The 22,363-nt window shown below is 42.1% G+C and overlaps 1 protein-coding gene across 45 annotated transcripts in view; it reads left to right on the forward strand.

Moving 5' to 3' along the window:
• DTNA (dystrobrevin alpha) overlaps positions 1-22,363 on the forward strand; it is a 323,219-nt gene that overhangs the window by 184,810 nt on the left and 116,046 nt on the right. For 42 of the 45 annotated variants that reach the window (XR_005593709.1, XR_005593707.1, XR_005593708.1 and 39 more), the window contains 2 exons: positions 10,789-10,856; positions 18,002-18,082. Coding sequence is in view for 39 of the 45 variants with exons in the window: in XM_039522814.1 (XP_039378748.1) it covers positions 10,789-10,856; positions 18,002-18,082 (149 nt within the window). In the remaining 6 variants the exon portion in view is untranslated. Of the gene's footprint in view, positions 1-10,788; positions 10,857-18,001; positions 18,083-22,363 lie in introns of those variants that run through there. The other 3 variants (XM_039522844.1, XM_039522845.1, XM_039522846.1) reach the window with 3 other exon arrangements.

Raw genomic sequence — 22,363 nt, forward strand, 5'->3', positions numbered from 1 at the left:
CCTCCCTACCATCTGAAAGGTAAATCCAGGACACGGATATTTATCCAGCTACATTTCTGCAAGCAAGGATGAGGGCATGAGAACATATTTCTACAAGATGAAATGTTTATGCTCTGTAGCAGAGATCTTTACAGCCTAAAAGCTGTTTTACTGAAAATGTTCCCAGCATATTTTGTATTTACTGCAGTAATTGTAGTTATTTAGCACAACCCGAGGTGTGCTGGTAGCAGTGTGTGTATTTTCAAGGAGTTGGAGCAGTGAATCAGTACAGAGCAGTGCTTTATTTATTTATTATTATTATTATTATTATTTTGTCCATTTACTAGCAAACCAGGCATTAGCTTTGCACGTAATATTTCAGACATTAGTTTTGCATTCTGGCTTTTCGTACAAGTCCATTTTCTGCCTAATTATACTGTGTAACATTTTTTCCCTGTATGCGCTTGTAAAAATAATATTGCATAATAAAATGTCAGATTTTAATTAGGTTAAAAGTAATTCAGTGTATTAAGCCTTTTTTATTTGGGAGCATAAACTACCCAGTGGGGAGCATCTAATGTTCCATCCTTTTAGTTAGCATTTGCCTTTGTGTGCCGTCATCCTGTACCTGTTGAAATAAGGTGTTTTTTGCTCTTGGATTATTCATTATTTCAGTTTTTCACTGCCGGACTAAATTTTCAGCTATTCATTAATCACGAAAAGCTAATGAACCAGACTGATATATAGCAAGAGGTATGGTAATCCAATGGCTAATTCAGTTGCTTAAGGGCCTGGATTTGCTGTGAGGCAAAGACCGAACAGATTTGCGTCAAGAAAGCGTAGCAGGGTGGCCACAACCTGAGCATCTCCTCATGGCCAGGAGTTTGTTTTACAGGCATCCTACCCCTCTTGCAGCCCCCTTCAGCTCTCCACACAGTCTCTGTGGTGGCTCACAGCATCCCTGTCTGGGGCAGGTTTAATATCAAATAAAGTTCACACAGTCCTCACTCGGCATCCTTAATCACAAAATAATCCAAACAATCCTCAACATGAAGTCCAGAATCATAGGTCAACAGTTCATACTTAGCTGTGGCTCTTCTGCCATACTCAGAGTTCTTCCTCTGACGCTCTGGTCCATCCAAAGCCGCCAGTCCCAGCTCTTCCTGGCTGGAGTTCAGCCCTCTGGCCCTGCCTTCCATCTCCTTCCATGTCTCCTCTGTTCTAAGGAGAAGGCAATCTGTGTATTGCGCTCCTCCAGAGAGCTCCTTCCAATTGGCTGGAAGAGAGGGAAGCTCTGCCCCCCACCACCATGTTATAGGGCTCCTGATCCCAGGCCTTTAAAGGAACAGTGTCTTGGGGTTTGTGCATCCCTCATCCAACTCCTAATTCCCCAGGATCACTTCCTCTCTTCTGCTACCAGGCCATTTTCTGGCCTTTGTTCATTCCAACACCTGGAACGGGATCTTCTGGCCCCCTTTATTCTTAAAGGGCCCATACACCCCATTATGGATAGCTTTGTAACAGAAGAGCTTACATTAACCTTCTGTATTATATGTGGTGGACATTAAGAAGAGTTTACTTCTCCAGTTCTCTTATGCTGGGAGAACCTAAGCTGAAGTCCCCTAAATCACAGCCACTTGTGCTCTTCAGCAAACATTGAAATAATTTAGAAGGCATGGGATAGAAAAAAAATTTCTTCTCTGTTTCATCTCTTGCTTTTCCAAGAAAACTCTGCACCCTGAAAACTTCTACATACAATAGAGTTACATTCCTTAATATTAAATATGTCCCCGCATGTAATTATGGACTCTCTCATGCCATAATGATTTCTTAGTTAACTCTAGCTACTTGCCTCTGTTATACTGGGTGATACTCTTGGTGCTTTCTGAAGTGTCATGTCTGAGTGTTTATCCTACTGTATTTGTGCCCCATGTGCTGTCTTTTTTTGTCATATGTTCATACAATTCTCAATTTAGAGAAAAGCAATATTTTTAGCTATTTTTAGCTCACTGTGTTATTTGAACTTCTCTCAGTCCATGGCTAGCCATTTGATAGTTTTGGATACCAAAATCTACCAATCAGTAAGGGGACAATGATACAAAATGATTTTAAGCCACATAGTCCCATGTCAAACAAACAAACTGGTTGAAAACTCAGTGGTCTAATGAATCAGTTGCCAGGTTTTTATTGTAATAAAAGAAGATTTCAGCTGATTTCACAATAGGTGCATGAGTTTAATAAAACTAAACTAATTTTAGTTGTTTAGCCATATATTTTCTTGCATAGTATTCACACAGTTTCTTTAGAGGTTGTTTATGATTTACAAAGGAGATGAAACTAGTTGTTGTCCTACAGTAAAATAGGCATCAGATCTTTGTGTACCAAAAACTAGAACCAGTATTGAAATGCGTAAACCCTCCCCAACCTAGTTCTGTCGCTGCTGGCTTATTATAAATGAATGTGGGTTTAATTGTACCAGCACAAGGAAAGCTAAGAAATCCTTTTAGCTCTGTAGGAATTTAATTATATGTGCAATGCTCCAGCCTGCCTTGTGGCACTGCACTGCCAAGGAAGAGCCCCGAGTGAAAGCAGGAGTCAACATGCTCTGTCTCAAGGAAAGAGATTATAAACTACGTGATGCTTCTCTTCAGGACCCTCTACCATCTTATCACTAGAGTTATATTATGGGCTTCCCTATAAAATGTCCTTTTTGCTGCCCAAGTCAAAGGCAGTAGAACAGCAAACCAGATATGGGAGAGGCATAGACTAATATTAATGTTGATGATACTTTTATATTTAAAAAATAGAGTTTTCAAACACATTGACTAAACAAATGGTAGCTGAAGGGTGAAATACTGGCCCCATTGAAATCAAGGGCAGAACTCCCATTGACTTCACTGGGGACAGGCTTTCACCCTAATGTTTAAAAACTGGCACAGACAAACAAGCCTGAAGTATGAGAATTGTGTTAGCCTTTGTTAAGGTGCTGGTTTTGTAGTGTCTATTAGTTTTGATATTGGTATATTTGGACTCTTCTCAAGTGTCTGACCAGGAAACTGTTTCCATTTCTTTTTGGTGTTGTGTTGATTTTTTTTATGAGGATGATTTGTTTTTCAGACTTTAAGGGTCAGTTTTTCAAACAGGCTCAGACTTAGCCCACTGCTGCTCCCACTGAAGTTTACGGCAAAACTTCAATGAGAGAATTATACCAGTGCTGTGTGCTTTTGAAAAGCCTATCCTGTGTTTAGGGAACTCCCAAAAAGGAAATTAATGAACAGTCTGTGATCACATTCTTTCTTAAAAATGAAGAAAACATTTTACTAAATGTATGACTCAAGACATGGATTTTTTTTAATTTAGAAGTTGAACAAGACAAGCTGTTGAAGAGACACAATTGCTGAGGCACACATTTGATATGAGTTTAGTAACAGCTTTTTTTCTCCTACACTGTAAGTAGCTCATCTAGATAAAGTACAAACAAGTACTGTAAGTGCCATGCAATTATACCTAGCCTCAGGAAAGAGCACTGAACAGTTTTATTATATTGCCAAAGATTAGTGCTGGAATGTAAAGCTGAGAGAGACCTATTAGAGGCCTACTTCATTAAAAGAAATGGAACAAGTCATTCATAAGGCACCAATAAATCCATTAAGGGGGGAAAGGTTCTGAAACGGCCCTTCTGGATTCTAGTTATTAACTTCAAGGATTGCTGAAGTTGGTGACTTTGCAAATATGGTTTTACACAGCACTTAACATCTCTCTTAACCTCCTACTCACCAGATCAAATTCATCTCTGAAGTACGCACAGATATGACTCTGCTGCAGTCAGCACAGTGGCACTCACTTTCACCAGAGTTGAATTTGACCCACTGTGTCTATTTATGGGGGTGAGAAGGAAGGAGAGGGGAAAAGACGATTTCACATTAATTCATCTTACATTACCATAGACTGTGCGTGGGTATTGGCTGCAGCTTTCAAGATATATTTAAAATAACTATAGGCTAGATGTTGGAGGGTAGCTTCCTTTTCATAAATCAATATTTCTGGTATTACTAAGTCATAGAAAGAAATAATGGTTTACAGTTTGCAGAGGACGATTTAAACCAGAGTGTCCCAAGTAACAGCAGTTGATGGGTGCCTGGGTAAGGGTTTAATCAACTTACAAAGAAGAAATATGTAAATAATGGGTTTAAAACAGGGGCGGGCAAACTTTTTGGCCTGAGGGCCACATCGGGTTTTGTAAACTGTATGAAGGGCCAGTTAGGGGAAGGGTCATGGCCCAGCCCCCACCTCCTATCTGCCCCCTCCAGGACTCCTGCCCCATCCAACCACCCTGTTCCCTGACAGCCCATCTGGGACCTCTGCCCCATCCAACCTCTCCTCTCATTCCTGATTGCCCCCCTGGGACCCATGCTCCATCCAACCACCCCTTCTCCCTGTCCCCTGACTTCCCCCAGAACCGCTGCTCCTGACTGCCCCCTGCCGCTCCATCCAACCCTCCCTTCCTGACTGCCCCCCCCCAGGACCCCTGCCCCCATTCAACCCCTGTTTCCCCCCTGACCGCCATCCACACTCCTGCCCCCTGACCACCACCCCAAACTCCCCTGCCCTCTATCCAACCCCCCCGCTCCCTGCCGCCTTACCGCGCTGCCTGGAGCACCGGTGGCTGGCGGCACTACAGCCACACCGACCTGCTGGAGCCAGGCCACGCTGCCACCTCCACCACCCCCACGCAGCACAGAGCACCGGGTCAGGCTGGGCTCTGCAGCTCCGCTGCCCCAAGAGCTCACAGCCCCAACGCCCAGAGCACTGCGCCGGCGGTGGAGCGAGCTGAGGCTGTGGGGGAGGGGGACAGCAGAGGAGGGGCCAGGAGCTCAGGGGCTGGGCAGGACAGTCCAGCCCGCAGGCCGTAGTTTGCCCACTCCTCGTTTAAAGACAGAAAGTCTGTACTGAAAACAGAATATTATTGCTTAACCAAAGCTGGTTTTAAAAAATTGAACAGCTGTGTGGAAAATTGCACTTCTCCTTTTGTCTAGTATATAGCAGGAAAATAACATCATTCAACCCGTCCTAAGGCCTTGATTCAACAAGGTACCCAGGCACCTATCTAACTTTCATCCCCTTCCGACAAGGTATCATTTCAGATGGCTTCTTGAGCAAAGATAAGAAAACTGCTTGTTTAAGAGGTGCTAACACCTTGGCCTCCCAAAGGAAGATGTGGGAGGGAAACAGTTTTCTTGTCCCATGAAGAGTTTAGAGATGTCAAAAATTTTCCCTGTTCAACTGTGGGATGAATCTAAGATGTTTAGAAAATTGTTCACGAAAAGCCAAAGAGAGAGAGCAGCTAGAATCCAAGCGATTAACTGATTGCATAGGGTGGTGCTGAGGGTGCTCACCTGGGATGTGGGAATACCCAGAGCAAGAATGTGAATCTTCATCTCCCACATCCTAGGTGAGTTTCCTAATCACCAGGCAATATTGGCTATTGTAAGGTGGGTCTCTTTCAATCTCTCCTGCTGGAGCTGTGTCCCACTTTGTATAAATTAATGTTGTGCCCTCACCTGCATCATACCTATTACATAGGACTTCATAATTTCTTTATGCCATGATTGATCATACTCAGTGTATGATTTCACTCACTAGCACTCTTGCTGACTCCCTTTATGTTTATCTATCCTAGACCATGCCTGTGAGATGGGCCTTTGTCAAAATGTTAATTGGGTAGCGTCGACCAGATTATAGAATGAGCAAAATTTGTGCATATATGGCAATTAATTTGTTCCTTTCTAGGGTTAATGATTCAAAACAAGACCCACTGCAGTGCTACTTGACATGCAAAAGACCCGCTTCATATAGCATAGTTCAAGATACAGAAATGTACTGGTAATAAGAAGAATCGCTATAGAACAGAGATTATTAAAATCCTCAGTTTCTACTATAGCAGTCCAACTCATATGAGATAGACTAGATATATGCTGCAAAACATTAGAAGGTGCCAGGTGTCTTTGCAGTTTCTACTATAGCAGTCCAACTCATATGAGATAGACTAGATATATCACATTAGGGTTGCCAGGTGTCCGGTCAGCTGTTCAGTTGGTCACAGTAGGGCCGCCCTCAGTTGCTGAAAGACTTCCCGGAGCTGGAGGCGGTGGCCGCTGCTGCATGGATGCGCATCACCATTGCATTGGCTGTGGGGCTGATGGACACCTGAAGCTGGAACCGGCGCCTCAGGGGCATCCCTTGCACTGCATCCTTGCCGCGGTGGGAAGGAGATGCGGCCATTACTGCAGCCCTAGTAAGTTGCCCCTTGGCTTCATGCGAGGAGAAGCTGGCACCTGCTGCTGGGGCTCCTGGGATGGAAGGAGGGTAAAAGTTGCCCTAGCAGAAGGCAGTGTGGCCAGTGGTAGCTCCCTGCCCCATGCAAATGGGGAGGGATTGTGGGGCAGGGTACTACATGCCACAGGGTTTTTGGGGGGGCACTTTTTGGGGGGTAACGAGGGGCTTGTGGCAGGGATTCACAGCAGGGTTTCGGGAGGTTGGCATTGCAAGCTGTTTGTTGGATGGCAGTCACTACTGTGGGGCATTGGGGCGTGATTGTTTTGGGAAGAGAATAAGAAAGGTGTGGGGAGGTCTGGATATTGCAGGGCTTTTGGATGAAAAGTCCTTTGGCCCTTTGGGGGTTGTGTATTCTGGGGTGTTCGTAAGGGGCTAATGAACATTACAGGGTCCATCTTGCTGGGGGCCAATAAATAGTGCAGAGCTCTGGGTGCAAATATTGTGTGGCTTAAGCGGGGGGAAGTTCAGCTAGCTGTATTTGGCTGTGACCTCCAGCTCTGCCTGGAAGGGGTAGGATGGAGGGTTGCATGTGAGGTCTGCAGCTCAGGAGGGAATGGGGTTGGACTGGAGAAAGGCAGACACTCCTGGGCACTGTGTTTGGGAATCAATCCTTTCTCCCGCAGCTGGGGAAAGCTGGTTTGGTTTGGGCTCTTGCAGGTGATTCTGTTTAGGGTCCTTTCTGTTTGATCAGCTTGGACATAGGAGGGTGATTGCTGTCCAGCCTCCACCACTGGGGGGTGGGAAGAGCAGCATCTGGAGTCACATGGAGGAGCTGCTCTCTGCTCAGCTGCTGATGCCTAACAGAGAGAAGTGGCTGGTTTCTGGACCAGTCTCTAAGAGGTAGGTGTTGCCACCCAGGGCGGGGGGGGGGATCCTGTCCCCCCCTTTCTGCCCTGCCATGCCCCAATTGCCCCAGCCTTGGCCCCTCACTACGGGGACTGACCCCTCTCCCCTGCTCCGGGCAGCAGGTGAGTCAGGGGAGGGGGGGAGTGAGTGGGGGAGGTTTGGAGAGTGAGTGACGGAGTGGGGAGAAGAGTGAGCCAAGGGCGGGGCCTCAGGGGAATGGGCAGGACCTCAGGGGTAGGGGATGGGGCAAGGCTGTCTGGGTTTCATCAGAAAGTTGGCAACCCTAATCATAGTCTTTTACAATATTTATAAATGAAAGCCTCATAACAGCAAGGAAGCTGGGGGGAGAAGTATGTTTAATTTTCTTATCAAATGCTGCAGAACAGAATATTATTTTCTGATTTTATAAAAAAAAAAAATTATAAAATAGTGCTCTTGGTGCTTCACGGAAATAGAGGAAGAGATTGCTTTTCAGAGTCAGATCAAACTCAGTCACTACTAAACCATTTATTTACTGTATTTCCTGAAGCTGGACTATTGTATACAGTGAACATAGAAGGCATCAACTCAGCATATCAATATAAGTTAAATAATATTTTCAGAGACTGGAAAACTTGAGTTTTGAAACAGATTTTGGGATTCTGAGCAAGAGAATCTGCTGTACATTGAAGTTTACTGACTTGTTGATCGACAGCCTTATTAATTAGCCCATGAAAATAACTTTTGTTAGATGCACTATAACTGTTTGTCTCATCTGCAATAGAAAAGTTATTTCCTATTGAGAAGAACCTTATAACATTAGTTGCTATTTTTCTGTGAACTGTTGTCTACTATAAGCACAATAGAATCAGTGGAGTAAAATAACATTGCAGCTGATATCTCGGCTGATAGTGAGGTTTGACCTGAAGATGTCCAGAGTTGAAAGCATGAGTCTCTACAGCTTGTGCTAAAGAGTCAAGCTACTTTGTTAAGAGCTGAAAAAAAGATTCCAATCTTCTGTGGTTTGGGCACAGAGGGGGAACACAATCCACAATGACCAGTGGGTCATAATAACATCTTGATTTCGTCAAGGGTTTGATGCATACTAGTTTTGTAAATTCATAATAATCTGGAAAGAAGATTTTGAAGATGTGAGATATGACTAGTATCAGAGGGGTAGCCGTGTTAGTCTGGATCTGTAAAAGCAACAAAGAATCCTGTGGCACCTTATAGACTAACAGACGTTTTGCAGCATGAGCTTTCGTGGGTGAATACCCACTTCTTCGGATGCATATGACTGAATTTCTGCCAATGGGACTTGAAAATAACTATTTCTTAGCTTCATGTAACACTATAAGATACTTTCTCTTTCACAAGGGTAGGAAGCAAAGTGAAAGATGAAGAATAGGAAGCAACTAAGGGAGATTACTGCAACTCATTAGTTTAGTGACATCTATGAATTGCATTGCACACAGAGGCAGTCTAGGCAATAATTTGCCTGTGTCATTGTTACCTGACCTCCTCACCTCGTGTTTCACCCACCTGTTGTATCATGTCTTTAAGACTGTTTGGGGCAAGGACTGTCTTTACAATATATCTGTAAAATGTCTAGCACAGTGAGACCCTCGCCTGCTTGAGGGCGTTATGGACAGCAGCGTATTATCGCCTAGGCCAACAAAGCCTAGGCCTAGGGCGGCAAATTTGCAGGGGTGGCAAATTTTGCTCGCGACCCCTCCCCAACTCCTCCCCTTCCCCAAATCTCCAGCCTGCCTCCTTCCTCAGGCGTGACGCGCTTCCCTCCTTCCACCTCCTTCCCAAGCTTGCCGCGCGAAAGCGCTGGGAGGGAAGGAGAAGTGAGTAGCGGCACGATCGGAGGAGGTGGAGCAGAGGTGAGCTGGGGCCCGTGGGTGCGGGAAGTAACTCTTGGGGTGGGGGTGGGTCCAGGGAACCGCTCCCTGCCCCAGCTCACCATCACTCCACCACTGCCATCCCCCGAGTGCAGCACAACTCCCCTTCTCCCCCCTCCCTCCCAGGCTTACCCTGGGGGAGCGGAGGTGAGCTGGTGCGGGGGCGGGGGGGGGCGCAATTTTTTTGAGGGCCTAGGGGCGGCAAATTTGTTAATCCGCCACTGGTTATGGTTTATAGTATATAAAGAAAATTAATAATAATGAGCCTATTTATAGAAGTTAAAGGTCTCAAAAGCATGCCTTCCGTATAAAGAACAGCTGTAACAATATAACATTCCAGCAAAAGAAAGGTGTTGTGGTTAAGGTGCTACACTGGATGGGGATCAGGAGACCTAGATTCTGCTCCTGGTTCTGCCATAGACCTTTTGTGAACCTGGCAAGTCATATAATCCCTGTGTGCCTCTATTCCCCTATCTATGAGATGGAGTTAATAACACTTCTTTAGCTCACAGGAGGATGAATTCATTAATGTATGTTGGCTGCTCAGATACTACCATGATGAGTGCCAAAGAAACGCCTGTACAGACAAACAAATAAATATGGGCAAAGCGACAGGATGATGAGGTGGCATGAACAAGGAAATAGTTGCTAAACTAAAGGGTTTTTCAACCAGGAAAAGATGAATTTAGCATTATGCTGCTGGAAGAAAATGGTACATGTGGTTTGGAAAATATTATTTTTCCTTCAATAGAGAAGGTTCTCCCATATGGATGGCCACACATGAGATCGAGAGGGAGTACGTACCTAACCAAACACTGCCCTTTTAAACATCATAACCAAACATTGATAACTAGACCTAGGTAAATACCTTAAGCATTTTTCTGCAAGTAAAAAAAGCCCCTACATTTGTGCCCCTTTTGCATTTTTTTTATTTCTGCAAATGAGTTGCCCGGCATATTATGTAGAAACAGTGCCTATTATGCAAGAGTTAGAGAACGTTTGTGGAATACAAATTCTGAATATGTAAATGAGTGGCCTTACTCTTACTTAATAAATTAATCTAGTTAGGAAATCAATACAGAACCACGTGACCTCTGTGCCAAATCAACACTAACCAATCCAGGTCAAATTTTGACTATGAGATATTTATAATGAATTGTTTACAACTAATTATTTGTCTATATACTGTTCATAGAGAATATTTGGTGACTAACTTTGAATAACAAATTAAAAAAATTGTAAGCAGCTTGCAGACAATTCATAAACAATAAAAAGAGGCTAAATTCAGCTAATAAATTTATTCACTATGAACTGTTTGCTCAACTCTGATTATTGAAAGATGTAATCTTTTAATAGGTTTTTAATCAGCGGTCCTTTAGATCTGTGATGACTTACTACAAGCACCCATGTGTACTATTAAAAGTTCAACTAGAAATATCTGCGGTAGTAGGGGGCTCAAGAGATAGTTAGTGAGGTTACATAGCCTTTCATTTTATGGGCACTGGTTTGAATTCAACCCTGGTTGGTAGAGGCAGAGATATTATATCTTCTGATTTCTTCTTCCTTTATATAATTTACCAATAAGATCCCCTTATTTAGGACACGCTAAATTGAAAGCGAAGTCTAAGCCACGGAGAACGTGATCTGATTTTTAATGCCAAACAGTGCCACGGTAGGGCTGGCAAGGGCTGATGTTCAGCTTGTGGATATTAAATATTTTCTGGTGATTTTTGTCTTTTAGAATGATTGAAGATTGTGGGAAAAGAGGAAATACCATGGCAGAAAGAAGGCAGCTGTTTGCCGAAATGCGTAAGTACTGTGTTTTTAGAGATCTAACTGCTTCATTGCAAAAGATGAACCAGATACAACAGAACATCAGTAAACCTTACTTACAGTATCTGTCCTGTTCTCATTCTAAAGAATTGTGTTTTTACTGTGAGAAGGAAATTGCAGGAGGGTGGATTTAATTATCCCAATACTGCACAATAGATCTTTCCCATCCCTGATTTCTGTGATCTTCTGAACCAGGTTATTTTACCTCTGTTTCAATAATAGCTAATTCATCCAAAGAAGTTAAAATACTGATAATTACACAAATATGGAGAAAGAAAACAATCATCTCCAAAACACAAGGTTTCTAAGGAACAGTTTTAAATCCCAGATATCCCACTGGAATGTATCCCTTTCCTTGTATGGTCATAAAATAATTAGCCTATTTGCTCTCCACAAAATATCATATGAACAAGAGTTGCGTCAATTCCTAACTACTCCCCACTCCTCTTATCTCCCTTGTGAACAATCCATTGTTTCCTTTGGGAGACTGTTTTCCTTGTATAAAGTTTGGGATCTTCTTGATTTTACTAGATTTAGCTATTTTTTTTACAAGAATGATCAGGTATATCCCTTAGCTCTATTACGGTCATACTATAATTTATATCCCTGAGGTGTAGTATTTTCAAACTAGTAAATGTTGACAGAACAATGATACTTTGCTAGACTCTTAACAGACTTTGAAGGAAAAATATTAAATATATTTAACAAATGTCTAGCAGATTACCTATATCTATGCCATTTTTCAAGGTTTTGGATCCTCCATCTTAAAGGTGCATAGAGAACTGAGAGCTGAATATTAAAAGTGAAGTTTTCAGAAGTGTTCAGTATTGGCCCAACTCTTGTCCTGGATAGGTCATGTGATGTTTGTTTGTTTTTGTTTGTTTGTTTTACCATTGACTTCAATGGGAGTAGAGTTAGGACAATGCTGAGTGTTTTTGAGAATCCCTCCTTAAAAATTCCTGTTTTATCTTAATTTTAAATTCTGAGGGAAATTCTGGAAACGTATAGCTGCATTGTCTGTCTTTACTGACCATTTGAATAGCCCATGTTCACTGTTGCAGAGAACAAACTTGACACCACCCTGATTAAGTAGACATGGGCAAAACTTATTCTGGTATATGTTGGTGCTCCAATTGTGCTGGAGGCTCTTTCAAAGGCATGGCATGATTTTTCATTTTTGAACTTTTGGGGAAAGGGTCAAATGCAAGCTGATATGAATTTGGGTTTTCCCACACAGCTACCTAAGACCTTTAGCGGGTTGGGCCTTGATAAGGATGCACCTTTTAGAAAAGTTGATTCCCTCCTTATTTTACGGTGTTGCCCAATAGTGTGATCCTCATGTTCCTTCTGAGCCAGACTTTAATAGGTATGGGATCACACCCTCAGTAAAGTACTGGACATCTTGACAATGGAAAAACTTACCATCCTATATTGTCTTGCTATCTGGCCATGGGATATTATTTTATCAGTCTAGTATATACACTTCTAAAGCAGAACATTTATTTTATTTTGGACCTTATTAAGAGTTTGTGATGGTTTCTTACAGCTTGTTTCAAGTTTTGTTTTTTGCCTTTGCCATACACAAATAGCTATTATGCACCATTTTCTACATATTGAAATGTAGAGTGTTTTAATGTTTTATTTCATTATGTATGGTTATGTATTTAATGTTTTCTTCTCTGTGCTGTTTGCAAAAAACCAACCATGCATTTAAAGAGGAAAAGATTAAAGATGAGTAATGCTTGAGAGAGACAAGGTGGGTGAAGTAATATCTGTTATTGGATCAGCTTCCATCGATGAAAGAGACAAGCTTTTGACCTTACATGGAGCTCTTCTTCAGGTCACTTCAGGAAATGCTTACGTGCTCTCCTAAATAGGGAGGTTTTCCTGCAAAATGGCATAGATCTTTTTATGAAAGTCATATTTTACATGGTAGGTGGATTCTGAGGCTCCTCTGTATTTAGTGTTTACATACAATTGCCTGTTCCAATGTTCTATGAATTAGTGTCATATCTAGTATTCTCTTATTTGGAATTCGGAGGTCAAAGTTTACATTGTCTCTTACAACTCAAAAGGCACACTAGAGTGTCAAAATAAATGGAATACCAGTAGTTTTAACTGACACGTTTACATACATCTAGAGGGGAATTAACTGATGGATGCACCACAAAACATGGTGAACAGAACATGTATACACTTGGGGATGCCAGCATAGATTATCCAGTAGACACAGAGTACTATTACAAAGTATGGAAACATGAGACAAAGCTTGCAATGTATTGCTTTATTCTCTTTTCAAAGTGCCAACAATATGAAATGTGCTGAGAGTTCCCAGAAGGAAAAAACTATAATACTGCAGCTGATCAAATAGTATGAGAAACTATTGGCAATCATTTAGGCAACTTAGAAACTGAAGTTTGATTTGCGTTATCCCTACCTGACATCTTTCGTTGTTTTTCATTAGCATGCATATAAGTAAGGTATTGTTTGTACAAAAGTTTTTGGAAGAACAGATTTTCACCCAACTTATAAAAATCACTCTGCAAGCAGCAAAAATGGCAAAATGTATTGCATATAAGTTTGCTCAGCTCTCCTAAATGCCTACAAAATACATATTGGAGATCCTCACTTTTGCACCAGACCCTTTACATCTCGTAAAAGGTCTCTAGTGGCATAAAGAAGCCCTAAAAGCCAGGGGAGAATTTCCCCACTACAGGCACTGTGAGGCCACCTCCAAAGCTGCCTACTGAGGAGCGCATCTCAAGCCCCAGCATATGGAGTGTGGTGCAGCTAATAGAAGGTGGGGTGTGTTCGGGGCGGGACTAAAGCACATGGTGCTGAGAATATTCCTGGCAGCACAGTAGACCTGAGTGTAACTTGGAGAGGGTGTCATAACTTAGGCTCCCGCTGCTGTCTAAGTTATGTCAAAAACCCTGGAGCACCCCAGTAGCCTTTAGACAGCACAGGGATGGCTTTAAAGACACTTTATCATGCGCTGCCCCTCGACTGTTACTAGTGGCACAGAATCTTGCCCATTGTGTAGAAATTATGTTTATTGACTATGCAATGTGAACATTGTGGTTATAGCAAGTAACTAGGGAACAAGATTGCTGAGTTCTCTTTCTGGCTCTCTCACCACTTCACTATGAACCTTGGGCAAGTAGCATAACTTTTCCTCTGCAGTTTATCAGTCTGTAAAATGGATATAACAATACCTACCTCAGAGACTTATAGAAAATTATTTAAGCCTTGTAACAAGACCTCTGAGAGGCACTCCAAAACCATAGTTGAATGGCACTATATAAATACACTAATATTACTTGGTCTATGTTATCACAATATTGTAATGAAAAATCTAATGAACCATAAAATGATCTCTCAAAGCATATTTAATAAGTTTCAGGTGCCATCCAATAACACAGGCATAAGACCTTAACAATCAGTTCAAAGTTATTCCCCAATTATCCCAATTCTTATAGGGTAAGCAAAGGCGATCTATATAGCAATCTGTTTTATCATACATGAGTAGCTACAAAAAGAGGAATTGGTTTTCTTAATTGGTCCTAATAAAAAAAGGAAAAATTCTGTGTTAGAGAACTTGCAGTACCCTGCCTCAGATATTTCAGCTTTCCTCAGTGTTGTCAGCAAAATATTAATGGAAAAGAGAAAAACGGAGTCAGTTAACTGGAAATCATGTCATGAGAAAAATCAAAACCTTTCAGGATCTGATGCTAAGTAGTTCAGAGTACCTTTTGCCGGGAACAGATGGTATTAAGACAGCCAACTGTGAAAAGGAACTAGTAGAGAGTACTGGGAGGGTGGTGTGGGAGAATCTGGTCAGCAGCGGGGCAGGTGCTGGGGAGACTGAAGAGATCAGTACAAGTTTGAAATGTTTGGGTCCAGCCAATGCCTGATTGTTCATCAAAGAGTGGGTGAACACAAGCATAATGTACAATTATAAAGCCCAGTGGCAGATCTAATAATGTTGGCATGTATCTCAAAGAAGGGATTTGTGAAACCAGTTAAAAAACAGGACAGCCATATTTTCACTTCACTCTATTGACAGTCTAATTTTACACTAGTTGTATTTGGAATGAACATGAGTTTGGATAAGCAGCTTTGTAGTATGTAACTCTGTTTTAGTATCTATTTCAGAGATGAAGTTGCTCAAGTTGATGGGGGCAAATTCTCCTTTGTTACATAGTTACAACCACATTCAAAACACAAATATCTGAAAATGTCATTGACTCTGTTAGTAAAAGTTAATATGCCACATGGTATAAGCCCATGTGCCGCAGTTGGGAGTTCTGAATTCTTTTTCTCATAACTACCTCTGTAGTAACAATTGCCTAGTTCTGGTATGCCATGTCAGCCTGGGAGTAAATATGTTAAATAAAAAAAATCTACTCATCTGCCTTTGAGTTTTAAAATATATTATAAGTAATGAACAATGTCTTGATGCTTAAAGATACTATGTCAGATTCTCACCCTCATTCTGACCCCTTTCCGGCTACTTGGGTGGCACTCAGTTGGACCCATCCTAGTTGGTTCCTACACTACCTCCCTGTAGCAGGGTGGACCCCTGCTCCAGCCCTGAACGGGTTAAAAAGAGCCCTGGGAAGGGGCTGTGGTGGGGGAAAACAGCCTTTAGGCTGGGCTGATTGAGGAAGTGGCTGCAGCTGGGGCCATGCCCCAAACTAAGCGACAGCTGGCCCCTATAAAAGGCCAGGGAAGCCAGAAGGAAGTCAATCTCTCTCTGCCTTCAGAGAGAGAAGGGCCTAGCTGCAGGGAGCTAGAGACTGGGTACCTGAGTGAAGCAGGGCTGGGGAAAGGCTGAGGAGCTGGGGAGCTCCAGCCTGGAAAGCGCCAGGCTGCAGCCTAGCGAAGGGCTAACAGGTACTGGGGGTTGCAGAGGGCAGCCCGGGGGTAGGCCAAAGCAGCTTGTCCAAACCCAACCTTGCCAGTGATGAGTTGGCTGATACTGCAGTCTGCCCCAGGACGTGGGGCTAGACAATGACTGGCAGTAGCCATACACTGAGGCAAGGTAGGGATAGAGGGTGGGGGTTCCCTTAGAGGAGGGAAGCCCTGAGAGAAAGGGGCCACTGCCAGGGGGCAGCACCCCCATGTAAAAGGGCACCGGGTCCAGGGAGGGACACGGGAGCCTGAGGACAGGCGGATCACCAGCCTGCAGAGCGTGCTCCAGCGCTGGAACGAGGTAATTCCCGGAGTCACCAGCAGGAGGCGCCGCAGGGGTGAGTCCGACCCGTCTACACTCCCCTTCCAGCCCTGGCAAAAGGGAAAAGATGTGGGCAGGAAAAGCACTGCTGGCAGCTGCTTTGGGGACATTGCCAGCTTTGTATATTTAGAGCATCCAGGGCCAGTCTGGGTATGAACTGACTCCTTGAGGCTCCCACCACAAAAAATGAATCTTGGCATCAGTGGTGAATGTGGCCCACTCTTTTGCAGTATATTTTTTGCCCTAAAGTTTGTCATCCACCAGTCTCTAAGTTCAGCTGTTGTATTGTTTCTAATTTGGTCTTCTGACAATACCTTGTTCTGAGCTGGCATGACAGCTGAAGATATTTATTGTGAGCTTTGTCGTTAAAAATTAAAATTAGATGCTTTTCCCTGATATTGGAGCTTGGCAAATGTGTCTTTTAGCCTGAAGCTTGACCAGATTGTGTCTTCAAAATGACAGACAGTGTAGGCTTACTATTCCTTGGCTTTCTTCACGAATGTGTTTTATCACCAGGATACCTCCCCCTCCCCACAAAAAATAGGCAGCCTTGAAAATGTTGGACAGCATGTGTTTCTATGTCCTTTCTCTTATATGTACATTGTTAACATGGAACAGGTACATCTGACGGGATCCCCGGGGTGCAGCCTGGGACTGTGGAACCAGTGTGCCCCTTTATCTCTCCAGCCTGGGCTGTGTCTCACAATGCCTTGCTAGTGACAAACAGCAAACCCCTCCAGAAGCTGTGATCACTCAGCACAACAGCATGCGGAGCCCCACACCCAGCTAGATTGCATGAATGCTCCCAGAGCCACTCATGAATCACACAGAGAGAGGCACCAGCCAAATCCCCCCAGCTCCCAGGACTGTACATCAGGAATATATCATCTTGCAAGACAAGCAGTGCCAATTTATTAATTGGTTCACCACTTCATCAATGGAAAGTGGACATACACCAGCCTTTGCAAACTTGAGCAGATTTACCACATACTTCAGGCAAACTTGCTGGTAAAAATAAATAGTTAAACAAATTTATTGACTACAAAAGATCGATTTTAAGTGATATTAAGTGTTAGGCAAAAAGTCAGAGTTAGTTACCAACAGAAATAAAATATAAGCACGCATTCTAACCTCTCAGCCCTATTAGACTGGGCAACAACTAGATTAAGTAGTTTCTTTCACCCCACTGGATACTGAAGTCCTTAATATACAGGTTTGTCCCCTCAGCCCGGCCCAGTCTCCTCTGTTGGAGTCTTTGGTCTTCTTCTGAGTTGCTTGCAGCATAGATGGGGGAGGAGAAAGGTGAAGCATGGGCCCCCTGTATTCTGTTTTATACCTTCAGTCCCATGTGCTTGGAGAACACACGTCCAGGCATGTCTGGTGGGGATTGCTGAGTCCCCAGGTAATGCTGAGCAATTCCCCTGGTGTGGCCTTATGCAGGTGAGTCATTGAATTGTAGCTCCCTTGCTGGACAATGGCTATTGATGGTTGTTTGACACCCCACCCGGGCGTTGGTTACTTTCCTTGGTGTTGTCTCTGGAGAGCTAATATCTGGCTGATTCCCCAACTTACAGCATGTTTTAATGACCACCATACAACACAATTCTCATAACTTTGTATGCACTAAAGATGTACATATTTAGATAGAACAGCGGGTTTCAGTAGTTCATAACCTTTCCCCTGGTTATGGGGAAAGGTTATGAACTCACATGGCATGCTTTATATGTAAGATCACAATTATATATAAATGAGGAATATGGTGGTTACAAGACGCTCCCTCAAAGTATAGAATGTCACAGTACACACATGACTCACTGTACTTGCAGACATTGTGGACTCTACCCCAGGGAAATGTCACAGCATATGTATAATTCTCTTCCACTAGGGGCTCAAGATCTGGATCGCATCCGTTTATCCACCTACAGAACAGCATGCAAGCTTAGATTTGTACAGAAGAAATGCAACTGTAAGTATGTCAGTTGTTAACTGCAAGTACCATCATTAGTCTTACCACTGTAGGATATATTTCTTCTCCAGTTGAAAGGAAAATATGGATTTATTTTAATGTACAGTTAGACACTTTATTTCTTTATTACCAAGAATGCCTTGGTAATAAAGAAATTTAGAATAATTCTATACTGTTAATTATCCTCAAAGCGTTAAGTGTGGAAATGTTTCTATTGGGGGGAGAGGTTCTTTAATGCTTCTTCTAAATGTGATTATTTTTCTTTAAAAACAACAGTTTCTCTTATCAGGGTTATGAAAAATGCCAGGAGCTTTAAAAAAGGTTTTTTAAAAAAGCCACCACACCATAGACTTCGCCATTTGTTTTGCAGACAGATAGAATTTTTACGTTTCTCAGTAGGTCTATTTACACTGGGCTATTAAAAAAAATCCCACCAATGTACCTCCACTAACAGTAACAATGACTGGTCTAAACACTTGCGCTGCCACCAGAAGAGCTGCACTGGAGGGAGTTTTTTAAAAAAATAGACAAAACCTGTGCAGCTCAGCAGCTAGCTCTTTGTTTTGAGGTTGTAAATATTTGTGCTGCAGAAAAATCTGCTGCTTGTGGCCTACAAATATCAGCAAAAGCCAGTCTGAAAAGCTTTTACAAGAAAATGAAGAATGGGTAGAGCACTCTGACAGTTACTAGCCAGGGGTCAAATCCTGTAATCACCTCTTTAGCGTACCTCTCATATTAACAGGCATTTTTAGCTTAAGGAAGGACCATAGGCTTGGTCAATGTCGCAAGCAGGCTGCCAAATACACTTTCCTACAGCTACAGTAGTTCAATCATGCTCAATTGAGAAGGAAACATACTGAACATAGCTGATGTGATCGTGTTTCCTTACTTATTTTATTTTTTTTAATTGTTTGTCAAAGAGGATGGAATTTTCACTTAATTTTCATGGTAACCATATAAACTGTTCTTGAGTGACAAAAAAAAATCTAACTGAGTTGATTTTAAGTACAAGGATATAATAACCTCATTGTAGGGGAGACTGGATGGCTGAAGGCATTGGTAATGGAACATAGAATAATAATTAGTATTTATGAAATGTGCAGTGTTTGTTTAAACATACAAATAGTATTTCTTTTTATAATAGAATATATAGAGTCTGGCACCTCTCAGTCACTAGTTTGAACAAAGCCAAAATCAATACCATCAGATTGCTCTTCAGTAACCTGTGTGAAATGAGTTGGTGGTCTCAGTTCTGTTCTTAATGGATAAGGTATCTGGATTGTAAACAACACTTTCATGACTGGCTCCCTTGTTGGCTGCCTCAGTAGGAAGGAAAAGGACTGAATACTTATGGAAACTGAAATATGCTTGTGACCAAAGGGAATGAAGGAAGAAATGGTCTTTCTGGATAAAGGATGAGGCACCATGGTAGGACATTGTGTAGAATATCTGCACTGTAATTAGCAGTGTGGTATAAGTGTTCCAAAGGTCCAAAAACTCTGGTCTCTATGGCTGTCAATCTAGCGCTACTTGTGAGCACTAAGTGCACTTCTAAAGACTGCCCTCAGAAAAAAGTGCTATCTTAGGGAGGAGGATACAGTAATGTCTACTGTATTTTTGTGGTACGCTTCATGCATGATATCAGGACCATTATGCTGGATAGCTCAGAAGAGTAACAAAGAAGCAAAGGCCATATTGTGTGTGAAATTTTACTTTTATCTGACCTTTGCTGTAGGGGGAATGGATAGGACCTGAGCTCTGAGCCAGGAGGTGGCTGTTCACCTACTTACACCAGGATTTTAATGCGGTTTTAAAACATGGGCACCTTGGTAGGATGACCAAACCTCACAGCGGAATGCTCAAATTCCACGTGAAATAAGCATTGATGTGGAAATCAGTCAGGCATTCATGTGAGCTCCCGGTATCGCTTTTCAAGAATTAACCGCTTTATACGTGTCTAGGCCAAAACCCCCCTTACGTCCCCAGTTCGATAGGCCTGATCCAAAGCTCACTGAAGTCAATAGTAGCCCTAAAAGGGGCACTAATTATAAGACAGTGGACAAACTATGGCTGAGTACATAGTGGATGATTTTTTCATTTGCCTGCATGGTCATTAACTTATTTTTGCTTTGGGATATTTTGAGTCTAAAAGGTGCTACATAAAAACTGTCTTCTATAAGGAAGACAGATGGCAAATAAAGGAGGAGTGGAGGTAAGCAAATAAGTTCAAGAATCTTCATTTACTCTCTTCATTCAGTTGTATTTCTTTGAATGCTTCCTTTAAATGCAGTAACCTAGGATACCTTAACCTTTATATAGCCTATTGAGTTTTCCAAATGAAAAAGGAGAGGGTAGTGATTTATTTTTTAATTAGATTGTGTCATTTAAAAGCCCCCACTCATATTTGTACCAAAATCCTAATGTATCTAGCTCTAGACACAAGGATTTAACCAAAAATTTTACCCTTAGAATGAAGGTCTGTGTGAAACTATTTCCTTCTCAAGCTCTTCAGAAATAATTATTGTTGCTCTGAAATGGTTGAACCGTGCATCTTTTCCATTGTCAAAATAGTTTTCCTCTCTCTTTCTTGGACTTTTACATGACTAGAGTGTGCTGTGATTGCTGGGGGAGAGTTAGATAATTTCCTTGAAACATTTGTAAGCTCTGAACAATGACTGTCCGAGATGGAATATCTAGACACTACAAGACTATACCACGTGATGGTTCTGAAGTGGTTAATAATAGTCATCTCGCTAACATTAGCAATTCTTCTTTTTCCCCACTGAAATTGCTGTGGAGTATGTGCTAAGCAGTAGTGAATTCAGGAGACAAAAGTGAAATGGGGAAAAAATAGTTCAGCTATATCTGAGCTGCTTCATTTAAGCGTGGATATAAAAAGAAAAACTCAAAGACAACTCTACTCTTATCACAGCTTTTAACAACCCCTGCCTCTCAAGCCATCTCTGTTCTTCTTTCAGCTGTGCTCTTCTGCCCTGCCCCCTGAGCCAGCTGAAACCAGCTCCACTCTGACTCAGACCAGAGTAGACTTGTTATGGAAAAAAAAAGAGGCAGTGTGTGTATTTAAAGGGCTCCTTTAAAAGAACTAATTTAATAAAGTGCAGGGAGTCTGGGTGTCTGGGGAGCAAAGCAGTGCTTGTTTGGATACCAGAGGGGGCCATGCTGGCAAAGGCAGAACAGAGATTTTACTAATGCCACAATTTTTACATAAAGATGCTCATTAGTATATAGTAGCATGTGATCCTTCTAGGATATCATTTATGCTGGTACGCTGTATAATGAACAATCCTATGTTTGGTGCAGCTGTGCTTTATGCAAGCACACATCCACATGCTCATCTCTGTGAATTCTTCTCTCTGCTGATATAAAGAGTGCTCTGGATCAGACTACAGGAACATAGTGAGCAGTTTTCCCTGATGATGTAGATATTGTGTAACGGATGGTGGAGTGTGTGAACTAGCCATGATGTTACAGAGATCCGTATCTTCCTACCACTAAACTATTGCCTAAAAGCAGAAAGTTATAAAAGGGGGGAGGAATGAAAAGGAAATGCAATTGGATAAGTTACTTTTCCAAGTACCAATGCTTTAGTGTGGTTGAAATGAACGACTATATTGAATTAGGTAAATTTAGGTGACAGCTAATTCTGACAAGGGAAAAATAATATCAACAATATTTAGCAGATATTTTTCAAAAATTGCAGATACAGATCTTGAAGGTCAGGCTGTAAAACTGTAGGAAAATTCTTGCCATGCACTAGTTTTTTTTGTTTTAAAAAGCTCTCCAAGCACTGAGCCTAGGGTGAGCTTAACTAAAGCCACTGGAGAGGGGCGCGGAGGAGAGTTAAGTCATTGCAATTCCTTGTCAAGCATGATAAAATCAGATCCAGTTCAGCCTCATTCTTCTAATAAATTCAAGAAATTCTGCATAAGGAAATGGAAAAGATAAACAGAAAAAATTGAAAAATATCAGCTCTTGATGCCCTTCTCCAGGTTTCCTGTGTTGTATCAACACTTCAGATTTAATAACAATATCCCTCCAAAGTTAACAAGATATTTACTTACATACCTCTCAACTTGCCAGTTTCCAAATGTGGGATGCAATGTGTGACAAAGTCCCAAAATGAGGGGGACACAAAATTGTCATGCAGGAAACTTAATGCCTTGGAATTCATTCCTCTTTTGTAATTACACTTTCATGTTTTTTATTTCTGCTGTGAACTTTTCAACTGTAAAAGTGAGGGGATAACAAAGTTGTGAGAGA

This window comes from Mauremys reevesii, linkage group 2 (genome assembly GCF_016161935.1).
Source record: "Mauremys reevesii isolate NIE-2019 linkage group 2, ASM1616193v1, whole genome shotgun sequence".
Classification (NCBI taxonomy): domain Eukaryota; kingdom Metazoa; phylum Chordata; order Testudines; family Geoemydidae; genus Mauremys; species Mauremys reevesii.